The sequence below is a fragment of the Thamnophis elegans genome, chromosome 8, assembly GCF_009769535.1.
Source record: "Thamnophis elegans isolate rThaEle1 chromosome 8, rThaEle1.pri, whole genome shotgun sequence".
NCBI classification, from domain to species: Eukaryota; Metazoa; Chordata; class Lepidosauria; order Squamata; family Colubridae; genus Thamnophis; species Thamnophis elegans.
Genome location: NC_045548.1, coordinates 79,503,286 through 79,520,935, shown reverse-complemented (window position 1 = coordinate 79,520,935; position 17,650 = coordinate 79,503,286). Strand labels below are relative to the sequence as shown.

General features: G+C 49.0%; 2 protein-coding genes across 4 annotated transcripts in view; both read right to left on the bottom strand.

Moving 5' to 3' along the window:
• Positions 1 to 1,858: 1,858 nt before the first annotated feature.
• On the bottom strand, positions 1,859 to 12,816 carry MFSD3 (major facilitator superfamily domain containing 3). Of its 3 annotated transcripts, XM_032223499.1 has the most exons (7): positions 12,538 to 12,816; positions 11,774 to 11,810; positions 8,608 to 9,293; positions 8,128 to 8,275; positions 5,834 to 5,937; positions 3,896 to 4,005; positions 1,860 to 2,267 (listed from the first exon to the last, which is right to left on the bottom strand). In XM_032223499.1, exons 2-7 carry the CDS (start codon positions 11,797 to 11,799, stop codon positions 2,115 to 2,117), a joined length of 1,227 nt encoding a protein of 408 aa, XP_032079390.1. In that variant the 5' UTR covers positions 11,800 to 11,810; positions 12,538 to 12,816; the 3' UTR covers positions 1,860 to 2,114. The 3 variants fall into 3 exon arrangements, with proteins under 3 accessions (XP_032079392.1, XP_032079391.1, XP_032079390.1); XM_032223501.1 differs by lacking the exon at positions 3,896 to 4,005 and having other exon boundaries at positions 1,859 to 2,267; XM_032223500.1 differs by lacking the exon at positions 11,774 to 11,810 and having other exon boundaries at positions 1,859 to 2,267.
• A 3,295-nt stretch (positions 12,817 to 16,111) lies between these two features.
• The window catches only part of RECQL4 (RecQ like helicase 4), a 33,540-nt gene continuing 32,001 nt past the window's right edge, over positions 16,112 to 17,650 (bottom strand). The window contains exon 25 of the mRNA XM_032223489.1: positions 16,112 to 16,907. Within this exon, the coding sequence (XP_032079380.1) occupies positions 16,786 to 16,907 (122 nt within the window). The 3' untranslated portion in view covers positions 16,112 to 16,785. The remainder of the gene's footprint in view (positions 16,908 to 17,650) is intronic.

Genomic DNA, 17,650 nt, shown 5'->3' with positions numbered 1-17,650 from the left:
AATCCCCCAGCTCAGCTTTGCTTCCGGGGAAATTCTGGGAGTTGAAGTCTGCCCCGCTTGGAGTGGCCCAGTTTGAACAGGCCTTAAAGACAAGTAGTCCTTGACTTACGTCTGCAATGGAGCCAATTCCATCTTGAAGATGTTCTGGAGCGGGGAGGGGAGGGGCATCTCATCCAGTGGTAAGGAGTTCCACAGGCTGTCTGTGCTTCCACCGGGTGAGGGTGGGGGGGAAGAGAACCTTAAAAGCCTTCAGTGATGCAACCTGGAATTAAGGAGAAACTTCCTAACAGAGAGAACAATTAACCAGTGGAACAACTTGCCACCAGAAGTCATGGGTGCTCCATCACTGGAGGATTTTAAGAAGAGACTAGAGATGGTATAGGTTCTCCTGTTTGAGATGGACTGGATGATCTCCAAGGTCCCTTCCAGCGCTATTCTGATTCTCTTTTTCTCCTGAAGCCAATTTCTCCCATGAATTGGCCTCTAAAACCCTGTTTTCCCTTCCTTGCGTGTTTCTGCATGTCACACCCCTCCCCTCCACGTGTGCACACACACAAGCACCATGCTAGGGCATGCCAAAGAGCTGGATTCTTGGCTGTCCGTCCCCTGGAAATTTTACATTCCAGCTGTATCCAAAGTCCAAAATGCTGTTTTCAAAGAGGCACGAAAAACCAGGGATTCATCCAGATGTTGGCTGGGAAAGAAACTCTCCCAATTAAGTCAACTCCCGATTTCTCTCTGGCTGACAAGCTCAGTGGTGCAGGAATGTGCCAGATGGGTTCTCCCTGACCATGCCGAGCATGTGGAAATAGCAGGAACAGCGGAGGAAAGGGAGTGCGTGCCGTTTTGATGACTGGTTTTATTATTATACAATTGTATCACAGCGGCCAGTTGTTTCGCCTGATTTGGCATTGGTTACTAGTCGGGCCCCACCCAGGGGCCTGGGACCTCGTAACGTATTTTCGTAATATGCGTGCATATCCAAGCAGTGCGGCTTTTTGCATTTGACTGATGGTGATTTTGTCAATTTTTAACTGTTTTAAATGTAATTCCAGTGCTTTTGGAATAGCACCCAGTGTGCCAATTACCGCTGGAATTACCACTGCTGGTTTGTGCCATAGTCGTTGAATTTCGATTTTTAAGTCCAGGTATCTTGCGATTTTTTCATGTTCCTTCTCGGCGACCCTGCTATCACCTGGTATTGCGATGTCTATGATTGTGACCTTATTTTTCTCAACCAGTGTGATGTCTGGTGTCTTACGCACCAGTATTTTGTCGGTTTGTATACGGAAATCCCACAAGATCTTGACCATCTCATTTTCGGTCACTTTTTCAGGCTGATGTTCCCACCAGTTTGTTGCTGTTTTAATATTAAAATTTTTGCACAAATTCCAATGGATCATTTGCGCTACTGAATTGTGCCGCAATTTATAATCAGTCTGCGTGATTTTTTTACAGCAGCTGAGTATGTGATCAACAGTTTCGTCAGCTTCTTTGCAAAGTCTGCATTTGGCATCATCAGAGGATTTTTCGATTTTGGCCTTAATGGCATTTGTGCGGATAGCTTGTTCTTGCGCAGCCAGGATTAGTGACTCTGTTTCTTTCTTTAATGTACCTGTTGTTAACCATAACCAAGTTTGTTCGCTGTCCACTTTATCTTTTATTTTTTCCAGAAATTGGCCATGCAGTGCTTTGTTCTGCCAACTCTCCATTCTTGATTTTATCACATCTTTTCTAGAATGGAGAGTTGGCAGAACAAAGCACTGCATGGCCAATTTCTGGAAAAAATTTCTGGAAATAGCAGGAACAGCGGAGGAAAGGGAGTGCGTGCCGTTTTGATGACTGGTTTTATTATTATTATTATTATTATTATTGCTGGCTCAGGAATTCTGGGAGTTGGAAGCCTAAAGGAGAACTACTCGAACTCTGCACAGCAACCTCTCTTTCCCCACCCGACAGGCCCACTCCCCACCCATCACCAGAGAGGACTGGCCAGGAAGCAGTTGTGGGAGGCGGTTGTTTTAATGAGACCTCCGTGGCTTCCGTGGGCTTCTCTTTCAGGTGCTTCTCTCTCTCTGGCCAGTGGCACCGGAACAGCCTCTGCCCATCCTGGCTTACACCGTGTAGAGCACGGAGCCGAAGGAGAGGGCCAGGAAGACGCCGAAGGTGTGGGGGAAGCCCAGCCAATCCACCAGGCTACCTGACACGGTGCTGAAGGCCACTTTCCCGAGGACCTCGATAGCGGCCAGGAGGCTGTAGTGAGTGGCCTGTGGGGAGAAATTTGCCATCGGTCAGAAATGGGGGGGGGTAGGGGGTCTTCTGCTTGGGGTTGGACTAGATGACCTACAAGGTCCCTTCTGACTCTTGACAATCTGGAATGAGGAAAGGGGGAAGCAAGGTGAGCCCAGCAGAGCAAGGAGTCTGGACAGCCCTCCCCTCCGTCCAGCATTATCTCCTGCTAGGACAACAGGTAGTCCTCGGCTTACGACCGCAACTCTGCTGAGAACTGAATTCATGGGCTGTTGTGGCGACATGCCCCCACCCCCAAAAAAAATAAATCCAGGTGTCAACTCTGAAGCCAATTTTGACAGCTTCAGTGCTGCCACGCTGGAGCTGAGGAATCGGGGGGGGGGGTGGAGGTGGATTAGAGATAGCTGGGGGTTTTGTAGCCAAAACAAAATACTTTCTCTTGGGATCCAAGGACTTTCTCACGCCTGGCCGGAGGGAGAAGGAGTGAGGTCACCAGGCAACCAGGCAGTGCTTTGATTGGGCCATGAAAACCATGGGAACTTTCAGAGTCGGTTTTCACTAAAACTGTGCCAATAGGGTGTATCTCATAAAGCTCTTCCTTGCTTGCAATGCAGGGGTGAAATGCTACCGGTTTGGGCCACTTGGCCCGAACCGGTAGTAAAAAATGCTACTCGTTTGCAGAACCGGTAGTAAAAAATACTAAAAAAAAGTTTTTAAAAAATTGTTCCAAGAGTCGCACATCACACAGCTGATGTTTGGAACTTTTTTTTTTAACTTTTTAAGTTTTTTTTTTTACTACAGGTTCTCTGGAAATGTAGGGGTGGGGTGGGGGTCCGTTTTTGCTCCCAGCAAAAAGAAAGGAAGAGAGGGAGGGAGGGAAAAAGGAAAAAGAGAAAGAAAGAAAGAGAAAAAAGAGAAAGAAAAGAGAAAGAAAGAGAGAGGGAGGGAGGGAAAAAGGAGAGAAAGAAAGGAAGAGAAGGAAAGGGAGGGAGGGAAAAGAGAGAGAGAAAGAGAAAGAAAGAAAAAGAAAGGGTGGGAGGAAAAAAGAGAAAGAAAGAGAAAGAAAAAGAAGGGAGGGAGGGAAAAAAGAGAAAGAGAAAGAAAAAAAAGAAGAGAGGGAGGGAGGGAAAAAAGGGAGAAAGAGAAAGAAAGAAAAAGAAAGGGAGGGAGGGAGGGAGAGGGAAAAAGGAGAGAGAAAGAAAGAAAGAGAAGGAAAGTGGGGGAGGGGAAAAAGGAGAGAGACAGAGAGAAAAGAGAGAAGCAAGAGAGAAAGAAAGAGAAAGAAAGAAGGGAGGGAGGAAAGGAAAAAGGAGAGAGAGAAAGGGAGGGAGGGAAGGAAAAAGGAGAGGAAGGAAGGACTACAAACCTGGCACTAGACACAGCTTCAGAGGATAATCCAGGGCTGGGAGGGACCTGGAGGTCATCTAGTCCAACCCTGCTCCAGCAGGATATCGTTAAAGTGTTTCTGTCTTTTGACCCCCCAGTCACATGACTACATAGCCACGCCCACCCAGTTCACATGACACCACCACCAAGCCACGCCCACAGAGCCGGTAGTGAGAAAGCCTAGCTCCCCCCCCCCCACTGTTCCTCCATTCCTGACATTCCCTTGCGGGAGGCCTGAGACCCCGGAAGCCGAACCCACCTGGATGCTCTCGGGGGCCTTCTGGGTGCACAGCATCATCTTGCTGAAGACCAGCGTGGTGATCAGGCCCCCAATGAAGTGCTGGATGCACATGCTCAGCACCGCCGCCACTGCAACGAGAGGCCACCCAGTCAGCCCGGGGGGGGGGGGAACGGGGGGGGGGGGGGGGACGACGAGCAGCTGCTCCAACCTCCAGCCACCAGGAAGAGCGGAGGAGGCTTTGGACCGGTGATAAGGCGGGGCAGGGATGCAAGGCCGGTTAAGGGCTACCTCCTCAACACACAGAATCCCAGCGCTGGGAGGGACCTTGGAGGTCTTCTGGTCCAACCCTCTGCCCAAGGGAGGTGCTCTGGGCTGGGCTGCTAAGCTGCCTGTCCCTGGTGGCCAGGAGATGCTGAGGGACCCCTGAGGGGGCTTAGGACCTTCTTGGGAATCTAGAAAGCTGTTTCCTGGAGCTCCTTGATGGAGCCTTGGCATCAAGAGGCAACCCAGGTGCTTCAAATAAAACACACGAAGAACGGTTGCAGGAACTGGGTAGGTCTAGTTTAATAGAAAGAAGGACCAGGGGAGACATGATAGCAGCCTTCCAATGTCTCAGGGGTTGCCACAAAGAAGAGGGGCTCAAGCTATTCTCCAAGGCACCTGAGGGCAGAACAAGAAGCAATGGGTGGAAACTAATCAAGGAGAGATCCTTCCTTCTCTCCTCCCTTCCTTCTCTCCTTCCTTCCTCCCTCCCTCCCTTTCTTCTCTGCTTCCTTCCTTCCCACCTTCCTTCCTTCTCTCCTTCCTTCCTTCTTTCCTTCCTTCCCAGCTTCCTTCCTTCCAATATCTCAGGGGCTGCCCCAAAGAAGAGGGAGTCAAGCTATTCTCCAAGGCGCCTGAGGGTAGAACAAGAAACAATGGGTGGAAACTAATCCAGGAGAGATCCTTCCTTCTCTCCTCCCTTCCTTCTCTCCTTCCTTCCCTCCTCCTCTCCTTCCTTCCTTCTCTCCTTGCTTCCTCCCTCCCTTTCTTCTCTGCTTCCTTCCTTCCCACCTTCCTTCCTTTCTTCCTTCTCTCCTTCCTTCCTTCCTTCCTTCTTTCCTTCCTTCCCACCTTCCTTCCTTCCAGTATCTCAGGGGTTGCCCCAAAGAAGTGGGAGTCAAGCTATTATCCAAGGCACCTGAGGGTAGAACAAGAAACAATGGGTGGGAACTAATCAAGGAGAGAAGCAATGTTGAGACTCTAGAAAGAGTGCAGAGAAGAGCAACCAAGAGGATTAGGGGACTGGAGGATAAAACACATGAAGAACGGTTGCAGGAACTGGGTATGTCTAGTTTACTGAAAAGAAGGACCAGGGGAGACATGATAGCAGTCTTCCAATATCTCAGGGGTTGCCACAAGGAAGAGGGAGTCAAGCTATTCTCCAAAGCACCTGAGGGTGGAACAAGAAGCAATGGGTGGAAACTAATCAAGGAGAGAAGCAACTTTGAACTGAGGGGAAATTTCCTAACAGAACAATTAACCAGTGGAACAGAATTTACCTCCAGAGGTTGTGAATGCCCCAACCTTGTTTACAAAACAAGGTTTTCAAAAAGAGATTGGATAGAATGGCAGAGGATCTCCTGCTTGAGCAGGGGGTTGGACTAGAAGACCTCCGAGGTCCCTTCCAACTCTGTCATTCGGTTATTCCCAATTTGTGTCTCTACTGCCACGGCCAAAGTCAGAACCTGCCAGCATGCCCCAGGGTCATTTTCCCTGGCGCTTGGTCCTTCCAGGACAAACCAGGATGGCTTCCTTTTCCCTCCCCTCCCACTTTCGGATCCAGCTTCCCAGGTTCTGCGTTGTCGCCTCCTCCTCCTCCTCCTCCTCCTTCCCCAGGGGGGGGTCCCGGAGACCCCTGCCTTCCGGAGCCAGAGGGCCAATGGCCACTTGCCCTGGAGGGGACACCTGACTCACCTTCAAAGGCCGCCGCGTGGTCAGTGTAGGTGACCATCACCCAGGTCTGGAAGAGGAGGTTGCAGAAGCGAAGGACCAGCAATCTCTGCAGAGAGTCCCAATTCCTGGTGGGGGGGAAAGAAGCCGGAGAGGTCGGAATGGAACCGGAGGGGCATCCGAGGACACCCCCCCGAGTTTGCCTGGGGCGATTTGGCGGGGGTGGGTGGGTGGGGGAGGAAAAAACCCTGAACCATTCTTAGAATTCTTGCAGGGAGGGGAGCTCTGGCCTCACCATCAGGAGGTTTGGGAGTTCGATCCTGGGCAGAGGCAGATATTTCTCTCTCTCTGGGCACAATGAGAACATGTCTGCTGAACAAAACTCCGCATTGGCGACAGGGAAGGCATCTGGCCAGTAAAACCTCTGCTAGCTCCATTCAGGTGCCCAGGCTCCACCCCGCGAGGGATTGTGGCGCTGATGGCGATCCTTTAGGGCAGTGGTCTCCAACCTTGGCAACTTTAAGACCTGTGGACTTCAACTCTCAGAGTTCCTCAGCCAGCAAAGCTGGCTGAGGAACTCTGGGAGTTGAAGTCCACAGGTCTTAAAGTTGCCAAGGTTGGAGACCACTGCTTTAGGGCACTGAGTGCTCTAACAAGAATGTTGAGGTCTGATTTTTGGCTGTTTTATGGGCCGTTTTCAGGATGTTTTTTGGCCATTTTTGAGCCTTTTTTTAAAGCCAAAAAATGGACTGAAAATGGGTTAAAAAAAAACAGCCTGAAAAAGACCCCCAAAAGAGTCTGGTTTTTGGCTGTGTTTCAGGCGAGACCAGCTGGCTGGCATGCATGTGTGCACCATAAACCAGAAGAGCAGCTGGCGAGGGCGCATGTGCCCACAGAGTGCCATAGGTTCACCATCAGGGGATTATGGGTGTCTTGTGTGTTAAAAGAAGGTGATGATTCTCCGAGTTTGCATCCAGGGGGCAAAAAGAGAAAGGAAGATGGTGCCACCAAGCCCTGAAGCCGGGAGGGAAGCCGAGAGGTGGCTTTGAGGGGCTCCAAAGCAGCAGGGCCACAGAGTAATTGGGAGTGTTAGTCACGGCCCTGGGTTCAAGAGCAGATGTTCCCCAAAGGAAGAGCTTTTCGGACAGAAGGACCCTGGAGTTTTTAGTTATTCCACTGGACTTTCAGAGCACTTTTCCCCCCTTCGTTCTGGTTTTGTGGGAGTGGAAGCAAATTCCCCATGATTCTCAAAAGAGGATCTCTCTGAGCTTGGTGGTTTTCTTGCAGACATTTCATGATCAAACTAGGTAACATCATCAGTGCTAAAAGGGAGTAGGGTGTGAAGAGGAGGGGGGGAGGAGGAAGAAGAGGAGGAGGAGGAAGAGGAGGAGGAGGGAGAGGAGGAGGAGGAAGAGGAGGTCCTTGGCTCTCTTCTGAGTTTGCTGATTTTCCTGCAGACGTTTGATTACTCAACTGGGTAACATCATCAGTGCTAGAAGGGACTGTATATAAACAGAGAGCCAAGCCCACTTCTTTCTGGAACTGATGGTGTTACCTAGTTGGGTAATGAAACATCTGCAAGAAAACCACCAAGCTCAGAGAGCAGCAGGGACCCCTGAGCTACAAATATTATCCTTTATTGGGAAAGAGGCCTGCTGAATATTCCCCCCACCTCATGGGCTATTGTTGAAAATAAGAGAGAGGGGGGGGGGAGGGAGGAAGGGAGGATGGGAGAGAGAGAGAGAGAGAGCGAGAGAGAGAGAGAGAGGGAGAGAGAGAGAGAGAGAGAGTTTAAGAAAGGAAAAGATTCTGTCAGCCTCTGCTTTGCTGTTGCTTCGGCTGCCATGAAAAGGGGAGGGGGGGCATGGTATTTGGGAGGGGTTACTCATTGTGCTGGAGGAAGGTTCTGGAGCTCAGCTGCTTGTCGGACTACGCATGCATAGGAAGTTCCCGCCAGGACTAACGGCACCGACATTCCATCTTCGTGATGCCTTTTGAAGTTATCTCGCACCTGACACTTGGGAGAATTATGATTGGACTGTAACAGTGATGCCAAGGGGTGGGGAATGGGCTATTCTATATATCAATCGCTTTCGCGCCTAAATAATCAGTCTTCACTTCGCTATGCCTTTAATCATTTATAATTAGTAAAAGTACACTTGATTTCTACCCACGGAGTCTTGTGGTCTTCTTTCCTAATTATCTAATGGAGAGGTACTGACAGATTCCACCATCCTTGTGGGCATGCCGGATTTTAAATCCCAGGATCCCAGGGAGAGATTTCCAAGGAAGAGAGAAAAGGCTCCCCCCTCATTTACCTGCCGTTTGACATCAGCTGGCCCCCCAGGGAAGATCCTACAATGGAGAAGGCGGTGGCCACAATCCCATTCCAGAAGCCCAGCTTCTGGGGGGAGAAGCTGTGGTCCAGGAGGAAGAGGGGGAACATGGAGAGCGACCCCTGCTCACCTGCGGGGAGAAAGGAGGTCAGTTCCTGGCGAGGCACCTGAAGGCCTCCTCTTATTTCTAGTATTTATAAATAATATAAATATAATATAAAAAGAACCACAAATAGGGTGATTTATGATGCAATAAGCCAATCAGAGTCGCTTAATAGATGGGGGGCATAAATTTAAATTGAATAAACAAATAAGTATAAGAATTTGAAAACAAAACAAAAAGGACCTTAGAATAACTGTTGAGCATCAATTTTAAATACATAGATCACAAACGTGAGTTTTTGTAAAGGCTCAAAGCATGGAGAGATTCCCATTTCCCTTTGGGGGATAAGAAAGACTCACCCAACTTGTAGATGAGGACTAAGCCGGCGGTCCACAGCGTGTCGGGCACAAGGAGAAGCTCATGGAAGAACCCCAGAAGGTTTAGGTTGCTATCCTCGGCCTGGCTGCCTCGAGGAGAGGGCCTCAGGGGAAAGGTGGAGGTGAACCAGCTGGCCGCAACGTATACGAGAGCCAGGTAGACGAAGAGGGGTCCCCAGCCCAGGTGATGGAGGAAAGTCAGCAGGCCTCCTCCGGCCAGGACAGAGCCCAGTTTATAGGCCACCACCTGGATGCTATTCCCAAAGCCCAGCTCCTCGCGCCCCAGCATCTGGATGGCGATCCCGTCGGTCGCCACGTCCTGGAGGGAAGCGAAGAGGTTCATGAACAGCAGGGCGACGGCCACTCCGAGGAAATCCACCTCCGGGGTCAGGAAGGAGCAAGCCAGGCAGGTGAGGGCCAGGCCGGACATGGTGAAGATGAGCCAGGCCTTCTTGGAGAAATACCAGTCCACGAAGGGCGCCCAGAAGACCTTGAGGAACCACGGCAGGTAAAGCAGCTTGGTCAGGCTGATCTTGGTGAAGGAGAGGCCCACCGTCCGGAAGTAGATGGGCAGGAGTCCCGACTGCAGCCCGTAGGGGATTCCTTGCACGAAATACAGCAGGAAGAGGAACCAGAATTTCAAGCTCATCGCTCGGTCCTGGTCCACCCTGCAGGGAAAGAAAGAAAGTGCAAAGTAACCATCCTCTGCTACCAAATGTGATGTTCCCGTGGTTCGTCCATGAGGCCAATGTTGAGAAAAGACAAGACACAACCTTTCTCGGGATGGAGCGACGACCCAGATTGGGGGTCGGAGAGCCCCTTTTATTGAGATAGGACAAAGGCAGGAGGAGCAAAAGCATGTGAGTAAAGACAGCCTGTAAAACTACAATTTCTAATCTACTGCTCAGTCTATATATGGTCAAATCCTGGGCGTCATTGGTAGGGCACATCTCAGGATGTTACGTTATGCACTATCAGGATGTTATGGGGTTTTAGGAGTTTGTTTTCTCCTGTGTGGTTCAGCGTGGCTTTGCAACTATATTACAACAAGAAAGAAAGAAAGAAAGAAAGAAAGAGGGAGGGAGGGAGGGAGGGAGGGAGGGAGGGAAGGAAGGAGGGAAGGAAGGAAGGAAGGAAGGAAGGAAGGAAGGAAGGAAGGAATCAATCTAACTGACCATCTGGTATCAGCCTCAGGAGAATGAAAGGGCTCATCAATCCTCTCAATCGATCAGTCAGTCAATCAATCACCCTCCCGGTCCAGATAGCCGCTGCTGGGCTGAATGGCACTTACACAGGTGGTGAGGTCATTGGCTGCCGCCTTTTCAAAATGGAAGGAAGCAGACAGGAGAAAGAAAGAAAGGAAGGAAGGAAGGAAAGAAAGAAAGAAAGAAATGGACCACGGGAGCCTCTGGACAGGTAGTCCTCGACTTACGACCATAATGGGGCCTAAAATTTCCTTCGCCAAGAGAGTTTGTTAAGTGAATTTCCATGCCCCATCTGACAAACTTTTAAGCGAATCTGGCTTCCCCATTGTACTTGCTTGTCAGGGCATCGCAAAAGAGGGGGATGGAGATGTCATGTGACCCCGGGATGCTGCGACCGTCGTAACTATGAGCCTTCACATTCATTGCCAAGCGTCTGAATTTCAACCACTTCACCGGAGGCTGGTGCAGCGGTCTTGTGAAAAAAACATAATTCACTTTTTTTCAGGGCTGTTGTAACATGGAAAGGTCACTAAATGAACTGTCGTAAGTCAAGGACGGCTGAGAGAGTAAGAGCCGGGGACTGTCGTAAGCCGAGGACAGCCTTGGGAAGGGAGCCTGAGAAGAGCAAGAGGGATGGCATGGGGGAAAAGAAACCTGTCCTTGGGCCCTTATGGCAAGGGTCCCCAAACTTGGCAACTTTTTAAGACTTGTGGACTTCAACTCCCAGAATTCCCCAGCCAGTTGGGGAATCGGTTTGAAGACCTCTGCCCTCTGGCAAGGGTGTCCACTCAAGTCCCATGGGCTGGATCTGACCCTGAAAATAGCAAAGGACCACCCCACGGTGCTTCTGCTAGTGAAAATGGGGTACAGCGAGGCTGCGCACAGCTCCCCCATGCTCCGTTTTGGCCGGCAGGCTGCAGCAGGAGGTGTCCGTCCCATCTACCCTCTGTCCCGTCTCCCCCACCCGTCTGGCCCACGGAGGACCACTACAACACTGATCCGCTCCTTGAAGAAACCCACTTTGACACCCCCTGCCCTAGAGCGTCGTTTCGAGGGTAGAAATTGAACCAATTTATGTCCAGGATTTGAGGGGGTCTGTACATATTTCCACAGCCCTTTTTTGGACTCATAGAGTATATAACAGGGAGGGCGAAGCTTTTCTGCACCGAATGCCCTAACCGGAATATGTGGGCATGTGTGCGTGCTGGAGTGCAGGAAACCCGAAGACTAGCTGGCTGGTGTGTGCATGCTTGTTTTTTGGGCCATTTTCAGACCATTTTTCGGGCCTGGAAAACGGCCCAGAAAACAGCTGGAAAACGGGCCAAAAAAACATCCTGAAAACAGCCCCCAAAACAGCCTGAAAGAAACAGCCTGAAAAAACCTCCCAAACAGCCTGGGAAATGGCCATTATTGGGGCCGTTTCCAGGTCGTGAAGACCAGCTGGCCAGCATGCCTGAGGGACAGCTGGTGATGGCACGCACAGCCACAGAGAAGCCTCTGGGTGCCACCTCTGGCAAGCGTGCCATAGTTTCACCATCATGGGTGTATAATATACATATAAATGTAGATGTGTAGATGTATATCCTTTGTTTCTGAGTATGTTATGTGTACACTTTTGAAAGCAGGCAACAGAATTTCATTTTTAATGTGCGCTAGTGTGCCCAGAGTAAAAAAACGATAATAAAAGTTATCTTTAAATTAACACATGAAAATCCCGCCACTCCAGGAAGGAAAGATGGGACGATTATGGGCTGGATGGAGACCCTCCCAGCGCTCCATTTGAAAGAAGAAGGAGGTGTGGAAAGAAAGCCTCTGCCTTTTACTTTTACCGGCCTTCGCCCATTATTGTTAATGCAATCTAATGCCATCCTAAATAGCTTTTATAACATCCCAGCGAATGGAGGGGGGAAAAAAACCACGGAAGTATCGAGAGAAGTAATTACATTCTTGGAAGCCAGCTTCTTGCCATCGCAGGATTCCCTGTAAAAGAAGAGGGGGAGAAAGGAGACTAGCCAGATGCTTTCTTTTCCCTTGACTGTATTTATTAAACTAAATTCATTTTTATTTAGTTTTATTTGTTTAAATTTATTTAAATTAAATTAAACACTCGACCTTTGACCTCTTTCCAGAGCACACCATAATCTTTTGAGACTGAAGGATGCCAAGGATGAGGATGTATTTATTTAATAAATAAAATGTAAAAAAATAATTTCAAAAATAAAATTAAAATTTTATATAATAAATAAAAATTTTAAATTTTAAAAAAATTACGGGTAGACTTCAACTTCCAGCAGTTCTTTCAGCGCCTGTCGGAAGTGACAACAGCACCGACATAGTGACCATTTCCCACACTTACGACCGTTGCAGCACACATACAGACCTGCCCCCCCCATGGTCACATGATCAAGATTGGGCTGTTTGGCAAGTGACTCATACGTACGACCGTTTCAGGGTCCTGGGGTCATTGGGAACCTTCTGGAATATGTTATTGGCTGTTGTGATTCGCTTAGCGACGGTGGCAAGGAAGGTCGTAAAATGGGCCAACAATCAATTGACATGTGTCTCGCTTAGCAACATACATGTTGGGCATGTCAGTTGTAATTCTGCCTGGTTTCTAATGAGCTTCCAGGGAGTCCCTGCTGATGCCTCCCCGCCCCCTCCAACAAAGCCGGGGCCGGGGTCGCCTTGAGCCTGCGGGACTCCTTACCACTGGAGGAGCCGGCCGCCCAGCTGACGTCTCCAAGGGAGGAGCCGGTCCCACTTGGACAGAAAGGCCCTCGGGGGCTGTTGCTCAGGGCCGGCCCAGCCAGCTTCCCCAACCGGGCGCCCCCATGCCCGCCGGCCCCCCGGCGTTGCCACGGCAACTGCGCTCAAGGACCCCCTCTTCCGCGCTGCAACCGGCAGGGGGCGCTGGGCGGGAGGAACGCGGCTTTCTTAATCATAAAGAGAGCGGCAGTGACGCAAGTCAGGCCTGGAACGGAAACGGGTAGGCCCTCTAGGCCGCCTTGGCACTTAAGAGACATAGGGGCGGAGTTCTGCGGAGTGGAAGTGTCCCATTGGCTCCTTCCGGTCCTCTGGGCGCTCTGGACGTCACCTCTCTATATTAAGTGCCCCTCGGGCTGCGAGGAGCACCGGAAGAGGTGGGCCTGCGAGTTTCCGGTCGCACAGGCAGTGTAAAGGATACTTGAAGGACTCTTAGTTTACTGCTCCGGTGGGGGAATAATGCCGGGAACGATGGTTCCGGAGCAGGGCTTCCCTCCTTGGCCGGAGGTCTTGAAGCCCCGAGCGCAAACGGGGAAGGCAGGAATGGGGAGCGGCTCTTGCCAAGCTCCGCGCCGCACCTGGATGCTCCAGGGACGCAGCACCATCCCCATTCCTTATGGGAGCAGGGCCGGAATTATTCTACTTGAATATAAACCGAGAACAAACCCCAGTAGAACTGATGGTGTTACCTAGTTGGGTCATGAAACGTCTGCAAGTTCAGAGTGCCAAGGACCCCTCATTTCAACCCTGAGCTACACGTGCGCCTTTATTGGCTTGTAACCTCCCATAACAACACCTCTTGCTGCAATAGTGGCCTATCACCCTCTGCCCCAATCATCCTCCCCCAGATTTAATCATAATTTATTTTTCAGCGCACAACGTTATCTACAATGAGGTTGGTCGAGCGCCTTCAGTGAAGAAATCTCTACAGGTAGTCCTCAACATATGGCCAACACAAGGGAGCCTCAAAGGTTAAGCGGGTTTTGCCGGTTTTACCTTTCTTCCCACTGTTGTTAAGTGAATCACTGCCGCAGTTTAGTAACACGGTTGTTAAATGAAACTGGCTTCCCCACTGACTGCTTTTTGGAAGGTCGCAAAAGGGGATCACATGACCAGAGGACACTTGCGTCTGGTCATAAATACGAGTCACTTGCTGAGCGCCCAAATCTTGATCATGTGAGCATGTCATGTTAGGGCGTGAAAAATGGTCATAAGTCACTTTTGTCAGCAATGTTGCAACTTAGAATGGTCATCAAATGAATTTCCGTAAGGCGAGAACTACCTGTGTTTTGTTATAGCCAGTTGGAAATTAGGAATTTCTGTTACCCATAATTGCCTTTGGCCCAGGTTTTTTTTAATCAAGCACCCTTCTGAATCAAGGGAAAACATTATCCAGCCTTATTTATCTCGGATGTCTGTCTAGGTTTGCTGAGATACGTCTTTTTCTTTTTCATGGAGACCCCCAGTCAGGAATTTGGAGGGAAGGAGAAAAAGAAATGACTTGTCAACTCATGAAAGACCCGTAGGAAGTTATCGCCCAGCCCTCTCCCAGAAAAATGAAATATCCTGGGAAATATTGAAATGGCAGAATATTATATTTCCCTGGATGTGAAAGGGAGGAAACATGTTTTAAAGAGAGAACAGCTCCCTGAAGCTTCCTGACCATCCCACTTTGTCAATGAGCCATTAAAGCCAAGCTAGTCCCTTTACATAATAAAGACTTCTCCCCTTCACTCCAGGGGGAGGATGGGATTAAGGCATGATAATATTGGCCCTTTAGCCATCTCACCACAGGGCATCTGAGAACTCAACCAAACCTGGATTCAAAATGCAGCCTAGAGAGTTGCCCCTGCATAGCCCCATGGGAGTCTGACAACCAATCAGAATACAAGCTCAAGATCAAAGGCCAGAGAGGGCATAAAACCAGGGACTTTCAGCATCTCAGCCCTTCCTTCTCTTCTTCTCCACCCAACATTGAAGCATGTGATCCCCCTTTCCTGTTCAGGAGCTCAAGTCATGTGGTCTTGTCCACCATTAAACCATCTTTCCAAGCAGCCTCCATGTCTCCAGTGTCTTTTTCCCCACTTGGAGACAAACCCAGAAGGACATTTCTTCCAACAGACCAACATAGGCCTCTTTCCCTATAATTTAAGTTTGGTTTCCCACTGGACTTTCAAATCTGCATTGCTTGTTTGTTGAAAGGGTTGTTGGGAGAAACGTCCTTCTGGGTTCAGCTCCCAAGTGGGGAAAAAGACACTGGAAACACGGAGGCTGCTTGGAAAGATGGTTTAATGGTGAACAGGAGCTCCTGAACGGAAAAGGGGGGATCAGATGCTTCCAGATGTTGGGTGGAGGAGAAGAAGAGGAGAGAGGGAAGGGCGGAAAATTCCTGAATTTACACTCTCTGTTCGGCCCCACCTGTTTCCTGTTCCTGTGTAAGGAATGCATTCTGATTGGTTGTCAGACTCCCACGGGGCCAAGTTTGAGTTTCCAGGTGCCATGTGGTGACTTTCTGTGGAAGGCTAATACTGTCATGCCTTAATCCCATCCCACCTGGAGCTGAAGGGGAGAACTCTTTGTTATGTAGAATAGACTGGCTTGGGCATTTTAATGGGCCATTAAGAAAAGTGGGGGCTATTAAGAGTGAGTCTGCTTCCTGCCTAAAAAAAACATGTTTCTCCATTTCTGATGCAGGGAAATGTAATATTCTGCCTTTTCAATATTTCCCAGGATATTTCATTTTTCTAGGAAAGGGCTAGGTGCTAACTTCCTACAGGGTCTCTTGAGTGTTTTTTTGTGAGGCTGGATGAGCCATGCCATTGTCTTGCAGGAACCCCAGTCTGGAGTGGGTGAAGAACAGGTAGCTCTTAACATCCTCACTGGGGTTATTATGGAAAAGTCAACTTTAGGAAGAAAAGGACTTGACTGGAGCCATTTTGACAGTGAAACCTATGGCTAAGGCAGTGTTTCTCAACCTTGGCGACTTTAAGTCCTGTGGACTTCAACTCCCAGAACCCCCCAGCCAGCAGAGCTGGCTGGGGAGTTCTGGGAGTTGAAGTCCATAGGACTTAAAGTCGCTAAGGTCGAGAAACACTGGGCTAAGGGGTGGGGATGGGGCTGGGCTCTATGATCTTTTTTTCATTATTATTAAAAGTTTTAATAAGTTTTACAATTATATAGGGACGATGCTAAAGTTAGCTAGTTTATTTTAGTGTACGATTGCTAAATGTTTATACCCTGTATTTGCTCTGGAAGGTTGGGGGGGGGGAGGGGATGTGGGATTGAGGGGGAGGGAAGGAAGGGGAAAGGTATATAATTGGGCTCCGTGATCTTAAGGGTCCCTTCCAGCTCTCAGAATCTTTGATTCAGAGGACATATCAAGGAATGAGTCTCCTCCTCCTCCTGGCACCGTTTTTATACAAAACTTTAATGCCCCACTCAAATGAGGAAGATTCAAATTTCATGCTGTTTATATAGTAAAGAACAGAAGAAGCAAAAAATGATTTGTTAGATTAAGTAAAAAAAAAAATCCGTTTTATTCAGGTCAAGTTCTGCCAGGGAAAAATCTACAGGGTAATACAAAAACATTCGGCTTTCTCCTTAGAGGTATTTACTTAATATTGCACGCTATAGATAAGCAACGTCTGTTTGTTATCCAGTTCAAATGTCAGAAGGCAAATCAAGACTTCTAACTCTCCTCAAAAAGAGGAACTATCTCAGGGGTCCCCAAACTTGGCAACTTAAGACTTGTGGACTTCAACTCGCAGATTTCTCTAGTCTTAAAGTTGCCAAGTTTGAAGTCCTCTGGACTATCTCTTCTTCAAAAACTATTGAAAATTATAAATCAGCGCCTTATCCACTCCCTAAACCCTCAGTCCAACTCCATCATTGCCAGAATTCTGGAAGGGAAAGCCACAAGGTGAAGGAACACTCTTTTAAGATTTTGCCACATATGTAGGATTTCATATTTTTGGAGTTAATTCAATTTTTTTTTTTAAAGGACTCCCGACCAATTTCTGTTTAGGACAGGAGAACTTTCATCGGTTGCTCCACCTATTTTGTAGAAAGCTTGGACATTTGGCTGCCACAGATCTTCTGGAAATGCAATGCTTGCCGTGTGGCCAACAGACAAGGGAGGGAACAAGCAGCTGTGCAATGGGGCTTGGCCTCTCCAGATTCTGCCCGGTTCAATTCACCTCCAACGGATGATCTCCTCTGTAGCCAAGCGCATAATCTTATGGAAGTCAAAGTGAAGGTGCTTTCTCCAGAAACGACGATCTCGGCCGTAAATCTGAGCTGGGTAGCATGGACTCCCTGTGCAGACAAAGCAACCTCAATGAAACAAGCACTACGATCAAAATTAACTTCATTAAAGATAAGGTGAGCTTTTACACCAGCATTTTCTGCACGTCAGTGTAGAGTTATGTCTTGAGTTTTGAGTTTGAGTTTCATTTTATTTATATGCCGCCCTATTCCCTATGGGACTCAGGGCGGCGCACAAACCCGAAGGAGGGGAAGGGAAAAACACAAAAACTACAAAATACAGGGCATTTAAAAAACAACCAACAGCCACACAGATCGAGAGGGGAAGGGAACTCATCGACCCCAGGCCTGCCGACACAGCCAGGTTTTAACGGCTTTCCGGAAGGCCTGGAGAGAGGTGAGGGTCCGAATCTCCGCGGGGAGCTCGTTCCAAAGGGCCGGAGCTGCCACAGAGAAGGCCCTCCCCCGGGTAGTAGCCAGGTGGCATTGGCTAGTAGACGGAACCCGGAGGAGGCCTACCCTGTGTGATCTAATGGGTCTTTGGGAGGTAATTGGCAATCATCCCACTGCATTAAACAGCAAAAGAAACTCCTGGCATATTTTTTTTCTCCAAAGCGTATAACTGAAAAGCCATGGGGGTACAGAAGTAGAAAAATCAGTTCTGACGCTTTTGTGTGCAAACAGCGTATGAAAACTTTTCCTTTCGCCCCCTGACCTCCCACTGTCCACCAATCAGTTACACCTGCTTTATTTTGGAAATGGCCTGCCTCAGACATTCCCAGGGTTTGTGTCTG

What these genes read in the sequence shown, in the direction of transcription:
- MFSD3 (XM_032223499.1), bottom strand. Translation starts at nt 11,799, where the DNA reads ATGGCAAGAAGCTGGCTTCCAAGAAT. An exon ending in CAGCTGATGTCAAACGGCAG is followed by an intron (nt 5,938 to 8,127) that starts GTAAATGAGGGG and finishes CCCCCCCACCAG; the next exon opens with GAATTGGGACTCTCTGCAGA. An exon ending in AGGCCCCCGAGAGCATCCAG is followed by an intron (nt 2,268 to 3,895) that starts GTGGGTTCGGCT and finishes TTCTCCCCACAG; the next exon opens with GCCACTCACTACAGCCTCCT.